This window comes from Pygoscelis adeliae, unplaced genomic scaffold (genome assembly GCF_000699105.1).
Source record: "Pygoscelis adeliae isolate BGI_AS28 unplaced genomic scaffold, ASM69910v1 Scaffold197, whole genome shotgun sequence".
Lineage (NCBI taxonomy): Eukaryota > Metazoa > Chordata > Aves > Sphenisciformes > Spheniscidae > Pygoscelis > Pygoscelis adeliae.
Window position 1 is genome coordinate 1,753,338 of NW_008825105.1, and position 8,651 is coordinate 1,761,988.

Below are 8,651 nucleotides of genomic sequence, written 5' to 3' on the forward strand. Positions count from 1 at the left end.
CCCCAGGAGTACATGGGCAGCCTCCTTCAGGCCCTGGGTGCCCAGCTGACCAGCTATGGTGTAAGTGCAGGGGATGGTTTGGAGGTGCGCACGGAGCAGCGGTGAGGCTTGCAAGTGAGCCAGAAGCCATGGGCTTGACCAGATCCTGCAAAACTCACGTGGCATCTAGGGAACATGGTGCTGCAGGCATGTCAGGGAGGTGATGTGGCCCTTCCAGGGGATAAAGTGTGTGTTACCCCCACATAGCGGGGTATCTCTCCTCTCACAGTCGGTGCTGTTCCAGCCGTAACCTCCTCTTCACCCTCTCTCAGCAGTATGCAGTTGACTGCAATGAGATCCAGAACATGCCCACCATCACCTTCGTCATCAACGGAGCTCAGCTCCCACTCTACCCTTCTGCCTACGTCTTGAACGTATGTATTAGCTGAGCAGCTTCATCCTGCTGAGTCCTTGAGGGCTGGGAAAGGAGCTGGTGCTTCTTAACAAGTAGCGATGCTCTCCCTCCCTGCAGCCCAGCTGGCAGGGTCCTGCTGCTTGTTGGAGGCTCTGAACCCCCATTATTCCCCCCTTACAGAAAAACGGCTACTGCACTCTTGGGATTGAGGCCACCTACCTGCCTTCCCAGAACGGGCAGCCGCTCTGGATCTTGGGTGACGTCTTCCTCAAGGAGTATTACACTGTCTTTGACATGGCCAACAACCGTGTTGGCTTCGCCCCGTCAGCGTAGAGGAGTGGAGCAGTGAAATCCAGCCCCTCTCCTGGCCGAACACACCTTAGCCAGCATTGCTGGAGGTGGGGTTCCGTGGGGTTCCTGTGGACCTTTATGTTCCTCTACGTGTCTGCACGGCTCCCTGTCCCTCCGGGATTTCTGTGTAAGTGTGTTCTCACAGTCTCCTGTTGCAAATAAACCCCAATATCCCAAATCGTCTCTGACCTTCTGAGTTTGCTGAGTGACGACTGAGCGCAGACTGACGGGTTGCGTGTCTCAGCCGCTCTTTCTCTAGCGAGGTAAACGCCGTGATAAACTCCTAGGCAGATTTCCTCAGAGTCAGCACGGGGAAAGCGGTGGGGAAGCTGTCCCTGGGCTGCTTCAAATCTAAAGTTGATGTATTTATGTTTCTTGCAAAGGGGTATGACATGCTATCGACTCCTAATGACTGTGGGACTGAGTCTCAGCCTTTATCTATAGTGAATTATTAAGCTTGGGGGTGGCTCTGATGAACGCAGCAGGCTCCGAGCTGCAGCTCAGCTCACAGCCTGATGGGCGCAGGGATGGGAGCGAGCAGTCCTTCCACGCAGTGGTGCCCGGGGTAGCTCCTCCAGACGGTGCAGCCCGTCTCGCCCGAGCCCTTGGGTACGAAGGTGTCCCACAGCCCAGCCCCGTCCCCTCTGCAAGGCTTGTGCGACTCAGCTGGGGGCTGCAGACTTTGGGCGTTGGAAAGCAGGCAGCTGCCGTCCCCCAAATCCCAGCTGCTGCCTTTGGGCCTGGCTGCACCCACCTCCTGTCCTCCTTGTCCTCAATGAGGGACAAGCCCAGAACAAGGATCCTGAACCTGATTCCTGTAAGGGCTTTGCTTTGCAGGTGAGAAGCACCGCGCACCAGGCTGCGGCGCAGGGGATCGGGACAGCAAAAGGTCACTGGGGTTGGTCTTAAACACCAACCACAGCGCCGGGGACGGGAGTTCCCTGAGGGATTCCCCAAAAAGCCAGTTCTGCTCTGTGCCATCAGGCACTGGTGCGTGTCTGGAAACGCCGTGCGTGTTCCTAACGGGGCGATACGGCTTCATCCTCCTCCAGCTGCCGCTTGCTGCCGCACTGCACTATGTCACTTCAGGGGGATGCTCACCAGCACCTACTCGGGCAGATACAGAGTTAGCCGGTGGCGGTGGACGTTGCTTTGCTTGCAGTTTGTGGTGACCTTGGAATGACCGCGGGGACACGCTGTCCTGTCTTTTGCTGCTGCTGGCACTTGCAGGGCTGAACTGATAGCTCCGTCCAGCCGCAGGTAAAGCTGCGGGGCCGGTCGGTCCCCTCCTCTGTCCCTCTTGCTGGGCGTTGGGAAATCTCGTCAGAGGTGCATGTGGAAAGCCACTAATCTTCCTTGCAGCTGGATAAGGTTTAACAAAGTCCTGTGACTAAGTCAGAGTGGGAATATGAGGCCAGATTAGGTTAGCCATGACATCCAAATGACCCCTAAATCCTGAAGCGGGGCTATTCAGTCAGGTAAAACAACAGCTAGTGTATCAGGAATCATGGTCTGTGGCCGAAGGGGATGGGGAATGCCTTGGCTGGGAGAGGCTTGGGTAACACCGCTCTTTCCCGGGATCCAAACTTGTTTCTTAGAAGCTCTTTATCGTTGGAGCTCATTATCAGATATATTAATAGCTCTGTCATTTCACCAGAGAAAGGACAAAAACTCCTCTGTGCTTTGTGTCAAAATATTGACACAGGCTGAGTGCAGCGAGACGGAGATTAGATAGGCGCGGATAGCGGGGAAGGGCATTTCTCCTCCCCTATAAAACGGGGAGGTTTCTGAGAGCTGAAGCTGCTCTGGCAGCAGCCGTGGCAAGAAGGGACAGGCGACGGCTGACCGTGTCCCTGCTGGTCTTTGCTCTTCCCTTTGCTCCCTGCAGGATCCATCGGAGCAAAGGCAGATCCATCAGGATGATGAGGAGGAGGGGGTGCCAGGGGTTTTCTGAGCCACCGCAGGCTCGAAGCACCGGTCCAACGCCAACAGCTCAGACAGGAGCAGCAAGGCTCTGCTGGGGTCCGTCCCCACTGTTAGCGGGGACTGGGGAGTCTGCAAGTGCCCTACAGCAAAAAACAGCAGGGCTGTTCCCGCTCAACCCCGGGGAGAGCTGCACTGGCCCCCCTTCTGCCTGCTCCCTGAGGTGCGGCATGTTGGTGACCCCCGTGGGACAAATTCAGATCTGGACAAAGGGTTTGGTCCCAGCGAAATGGAAGCAGAACCGCAGCATGTGGCGGGTGCTCGAAGCAATACACGTTAAAGCACGTGGTTAAGGTGGAGCTGACCCAGCATCACGTTCCCCAAGCAGAGGGGTCCGAGCAGCCTCGGGCTTTTGGTCCAGCTGGGGCTCCTTTGCTGAGAGCTTTGCACAGAAAACCTCCCATGTTTGTCTCCTCAGTTTTTTCCGTGGGAGATGAGGCCACCGGCCCAGCGCAGATGAGGCTGCCAGGGTGATGGGGACATTGGGACAACCACTGTTCCCCGGCAGCACATGGCAGAGTTTCCGCAGGTGGTAAGTGCCCAGGCTTCAGAGTACGAGGCTGAGCAGCATCCTCGGGGTAGCAGATGCCAGGATGGGTCCTCAGTGACCTGGTGGGGCCTGGCAGGGCTGGCTGGCTGGTAGCATCTTCCCAGGGGAGGAAAGGGTCTCCCGGGACTAAAACTCCCCTGTGAATGAGTGCCTAAATACACGCTCCCCTGCATCTCTCCAGCCTGGGTATGACCAGCATCGCTCAAAGCATATGGGAGACATCACCTCTGACGCACCAGACGTGTGACCTGAGCATCCTCGGCGTAACTCTGACACGAACAATAAACTGCAGCAAATGAAAGCCTCTTTTGGAGATGGTTGAGTGGTTGTAACTGGGCAGGTAAAGGCCTGTTACGTCTTTCGGGGCTCCTACACCGAGCAGTTTCTAGCCCCCATCTCAGCTTCTTTGGGGTGTATTAGCAGAGCTGGAGGGCAGAAGGGGCAGGATGACAAAAGGGCAAATACCTGGCAAGAGAGACATCTTTGGGGGTACGTGCTGGTTCCCAGGAGTCTTGGAGCTGGGCTGAAAAACCACCCCTGCTCTTTCCTGCTAGCTGTGTTGAGGGAATTGGATGTAACAGTCTGTAGACTTGGATGGAAGAAATACTGCTGGCCCATGGCACTTCCTTGGCTGCCTGCATGAGTCAAAAGAGGAATATCAGCATCATAATTTCTATTTGCTGCAAAGGGTGTGTTTTGCTTTTGTTTTCTGGAAGATCAAGCTGGTGCTGAAGGCAAAGGAAAGTACTTTAACTTCTCAATAACAACAGAATTTTGCTTTTTATCAAATGTCACATATTTGGTCTCGGTATCAGAGGTACTGGCCAATCTGTTGGCGCCCAAACGGCCAGGTAAGGAGGCATAATCAGGGCAGCTGCGGTGATAAATACACCGCAAGCGTTGGCGTTGGCGTTGGGTGGGTGCCGTGATAGAAGAAAGGGGTGTCTGGAGGCAGGGGCTGGCACAGCTCCTGGCTATATACTCCCTGTCCTGGCTGAGGTGGTGCAGGAGCTGCCACGGAGCCACCAGCACCCGGGGCCATGCGGTGGCTGGTGCTGGCCCTGCTCTGCCTCTGGCCTGGGGAGGGGACGGTGAGGTGAGCCCCGGGGCGGGATGGGTGCGAGGGTGCAGGATGCGGCTGCGGAGCGGGGCTCGCCCTCGGCACATGGGGGTGCACACGTGGAGGGGGCCGCCCGGCTGCTCAGCATCTCGCTGCCGTCTCCGTCCTGCGCAGGATCACCCTGAAGAAAGGCAGGTCCATGCGGGAGGTGATGAGAGAGAAGGGGGTGCTGGAGGATTTCCTGAAGCAACTCAAAGGGGACCCCGGTAGGAAATACCAGCTCAATAACACTGTGGCTTATGAACCGCTAACGAACTACCTGGATGTAAGTATTTAAAGCTTTTCTTTCCTCCCCTGAGCCACCCGGCTCCGGTTTTCGGGGATGCCCTCCTCCTCTCCCGGCTGCCTGCGGGAAGCTCTGCAGCGGGTGGCTCAGCTCCCTCCCTGCTCACGAGTCGAGGGGCTGCGCTGGGCGCGGGCAGGAGTTTTGCTGTCTTTGTAGCCCGGCTCCGAGGGCTGGGTGATGTTGGGAGACGAAGGCAGGAGGCAGCACGTCTTATCCTGAATTGATTTCCCTTCTCAGAAAAAGGAGAGTTTGATGGTTATAGGGCAGATCTACTACTCCTGGCCTTGATGCTGACTTTGTTATGTTGTAGGCAAATCATTCCCCCTTTCTGTGCTTTAGCTGCCCTGGATGCACTCAGGGACTACGAGCCCTTCCTACAGCGCCGTAATGGTTTGGGTTTCTCAGCTAGCAGAGGGCAGAGAGCTGAAAAGCCTCATTCAAAAAAACAGGCAGAAACAGAAATCCGCCCACGCTCTTGTTCACAGTCCTTCTACTTCGGGGAGATCAGCATCGGGACCCCCCCGCAAAATTTCCTGATGCTCTTCGACACCGGTTCCTCCAACCTGTGGGTGCCCTCCACCTACTGCCAGACTCCAGCCTGTGGTGAGCATCCCTCGGGGGACACAGCAGTGCAGGGGGGCCGGGGCTCCCCACCCATCGGTATTCTTGGACATCCCTTGCACGCTGCGGGCTGGTGCTACGAGAGGGAAATCAGTGAGAGCCGACGGGGTTTGGTGTTTGCTCTCCGCTCGGTGGCACCGGCGGGGCTGGTTTTGGATGGCCCCTTCCCTGGGAAGCCCCTTGCTGGAGATTTCCGCCCGTGTGGAAAAAAAAATGAACCGAGGGCAGGATGTGACCCAGGGGCTGTGACCTTCTCTCCGTGCAGTAAATCATGCCACGTTCAACCACAGCCTGTCATCCACCTTCTCGGGCATCGGAGTGACTTACACCCTGAGCTACGGGTTCGGTGACCTGTCGGTGGCTTTAGGGTATGACACCGTGACGGTAAGTGACTTCTGATGTGTTGGCGCGTTGCTGCAATCAGGGTAAGAAGCGACCGCGCTTGTGATCAGTCCAATTCGGTTAAAAACTTAGGGGGTAGCTGAAAGTACCTTCTTATTTTGGATATTAGTGCCTGAATCTCCCATGTAGAGTTTATGTCTTGTCAGCATAAATTTACTCGGAGACTGGGATCTGCAAACAAACTCAGTCCGAGTCCTCTGGGCTTTTCGTCACTGCTTTGGGCTAAGGGATATCTTTGGCCGTAAGTGCTTTTTACACTGATGGCTGAGCTTCGTCATTACGGGACATAAGAAATGTTCTGTTGCGAGACTTGCATGCAGTGAAAGTGTGATTTTAAACTAATTTAACTGAGGCAGACGGGTTTTGTCAGTATTTTTATGAAATAATACGGGAGATGGGACAAAGACTATGAGCCAGGCTGCTCCCGACTCCATCTCCCGTCTGCGATGGGGAAGAGCTCAGCACCCCTCAGTGCAGATTTACCTTCGTGATGTTCCTGGCCGCCCCTGCCTCTCCCCAGAAACTCCCTGGTGGGATGTTGCTGTCAAGGGGGATTTCCAAAACGCCGACGTCTCCCAGCATCTTTCCTCTCCCTCTAGATCCAGAACATCGTCATCAGGAACCAGGAGTTCGGCCTGAGCCTGGATGAGCCCAGCAGACCCTTTTACTACCTGGAATTCGATGGGATTTTGGGCATGGCTTACCCGGGCGTTGGCATCGGCGGTTACAACACGCTGATGCAGAACATGCTGCAGCAGAGCCAGCTCGCCGAACCCATCTTCAGCTTCTATTACTCACGGTGAGACCTCTGACAGCGGGTCTCTCTCTTGCATAGACACAGCCTGGATCCACCCTTTCCTTCCTTCACTCTCCATCCACACGTTCTCCCCACACACCTGTATGCTACATCGCTTTCTGCTGAGCAGCCTGCCTGATCTGGGGTTTAATTTTGTGTCTTTCCAGCAACCCGACATACAGTTACGGTGGGGAAGTCATCCTCGGAGGGGTTGACCCCCAGCTGTACTCCGGGGAGGTTTTATGGGCTCCTGTGGTCCAGGAATTGTACTGGAAAATTGGTATCGAGGAGTAAGTGCTGCACCGCGGCTCGGAGTGGGTCTTGGAGCGGGGGGAGCCTTTTCCGATGCCTTTTCTGCTGTTCTCTCCAGGTTCACCATCGGGCTGTCAGCCACCGGCTGGTGCAGCCAAGGCTGTCACGGCATTGTGGACACCGGGACGTTCCTTCTGACTGTCCCGGGACAATTCATGTCAGCCTTTCTGCAGGCACTGGGTGTGGAGGAGAGTGACTACGGGGTAGGTGGGAAGGATGCCCTGCACGCACGAGGGGCTGATGCCGTGGGATGAGGACACATCTGGGTGGTAATGCTGAGCTATGGAGGGCTCCCGGCATCTCTGGAGCAAAACATCTCACCTGAAACAACACTGCAATGGTGTATCTCTCTCCTTGCAGTGGTGTAAACCAAAAATAATTCTTCCAAGCATGATAAACCCGGGTCAGCACAGCCCTGCCACAGCCGGAGCTGTGCTGACCCTTAGGGAGCGTGGCCGGGGTTACAGCCGGAGGAAGGACGGTGCCCAGCCCCGGGGGTCCTGATCCCTCTGCCCCTCTCTGCTTCTTTTGCAGTTTGTCGTCAACTGCAGCAACGTCCCGAGCATGCCCACCCTCTACTTCGCCATCAGCGGAGCCCAGTTACCGCTGCCTCCCTCTGTCTACGTCTTAAACGTAGGTGTGATTTTATCGTTCCCAACACGCGTTTGCCATCGCAGGGCAGTTTTGCCCAGGAGAAAGTCAGAGTTTCTTTTCAAACACAGAGGCGTCCGGCAGCCTGAGCGCCGTATTTCCCAGCACCCGATTTCACGGTGCTTTTGCATGCCTGTATGTGACTGTACGGAGGGTCTAATCCTGCTCCCAGCCAAAGCAGCCACGAAGGCGCAGGCAGCACAAATCCCCCGCACTCCTCACTGGCACTGAAATTTGCTCCGTTTCCCCCCGACAGAACGACGGCGTCTGCACCATCGGGGTCGAGAGCACGTACGTGCCCTCTGCCAGCGGCCAGCCGCTCTGGATCCTCGGCAACCTCTTCCTCCGGCAGTATTATTCCATCTTCGACCTGGCCAACAACAGAGTTGGCTTTGCCCTGTCAGCCTAGGCATGCTGAGCATCGCCCGTGGGATAATTTGTCCCTGCAACACCTTATCCTCTCTTGGACCCGTGTATGGCGATGAGTGAGTCTCCAAATCTCCTGTAGCGAATAAAGGGCTGCAAATCTATCTGCCTCGTGTCTCATCTGGCTGCGGCTGAGCAGGATCTGGCACAGCTCTTCTTAATAAAACAACAAAGTCCGAGTTCATGCTCGAGGTTTCCAGGCGCTGCCTGAGCTGGGAGTTTCAGATGTGCATGGAGCCTTTGAATTTGCAGCGATGACAAATTTGGGGTCGCCTTTTTGATTGGGACCCGGATCCCCGCTGCAGCTGGCAGGCTGGCTGGGAAACCGGGATGACCGGGAGAAATTCAAGCTGCACCGTGTGATCAGCTGTGGTTCGGGGACGCCAGGGCTGAGCCGGTGCGGTCGCTGGAGGCTTCAGAAACCAGTTCGGAGCAGGATGTGCAGAGATAGGGAGCTGCGTGTGAACAGCTCTCGGTTCATCAGGTTTGGGGGAATTGCCCACACATATTTGCAAATAAATTAGGGATTAAAAAGCATCATGCAAGGACACTCAGGCTGAGGAAAACGCCCTGGTTTTGTTCTCAAGGGTTAAATCTCTTCATTGCTGCAGCCTCAAAGGATGGGTGACGTGACCAAAGCTTGGGGTGTCTGGATCCCCCCCAAGAAGAGCTGCTGGATGCAGCGTCAAACAGATCGGGCCAGGGCCGGGTGCCCGGATCGGACCCGAGAGGCTGGGCCTCGAGGTCCAGCATGGGGCG

The 8,651-nt window shown here is 56.0% G+C and overlaps 2 protein-coding genes across 2 annotated transcripts in view; both read left to right on the top strand.

Moving 5' to 3' along the window:
- PGC (progastricsin (pepsinogen C)) overlaps window positions 1-828 on the top strand; it is a 3,829-nt gene extending 3,001 nt beyond the window's left edge. The window contains 3 exon segments of the mRNA XM_009327383.1: window positions 1-60; window positions 312-413; window positions 575-828. The exon segment at window positions 1-60 is cut by the window's left edge and continues 14 nt beyond it. Of these exon segments, the coding sequence (XP_009325658.1) occupies window positions 1-60; window positions 312-413; window positions 575-727 (315 nt within the window). The 3' untranslated portion in view covers window positions 728-828.
- Window positions 829-4,318: 3,490 nt separating this feature from the next.
- Window positions 4,319-7,875, top strand: LOC103919816 (gastricsin-like). The gene is made up of 9 exons (XM_009327385.1): window positions 4,319-4,374; window positions 4,513-4,663; window positions 5,170-5,287; window positions 5,571-5,689; window positions 6,307-6,506; window positions 6,671-6,793; window positions 6,874-7,018; window positions 7,350-7,448; window positions 7,723-7,875. The coding sequence occupies exons 1-9, from the start codon at window positions 4,319-4,321 to the stop codon at window positions 7,873-7,875; spliced, it is 1,164 nt and encodes a 387-aa protein (XP_009325660.1).
- The last annotated feature ends 776 nt before the right edge of the window (window positions 7,876-8,651 follow it).

Coding starts and splice junctions, on each gene's coding strand:
- LOC103919816 (XM_009327385.1), top strand. CDS start 4,319: ATGCGGTGGCTGGTGCTGGCCCTGCTCTGCCTCTGGCCTGGGGAGGGG. Junction 4,375..4,512: donor CCTGGGGAGGGGACGGTGAG/GTGAGCCCCGGG, acceptor CGTCCTGCGCAG/GATCACCCTGAAGAAAGGCA. Junction 7,019..7,349: donor TGGAGGAGAGTGACTACGGG/GTAGGTGGGAAG, acceptor CTTCTTTTGCAG/TTTGTCGTCAACTGCAGCAA.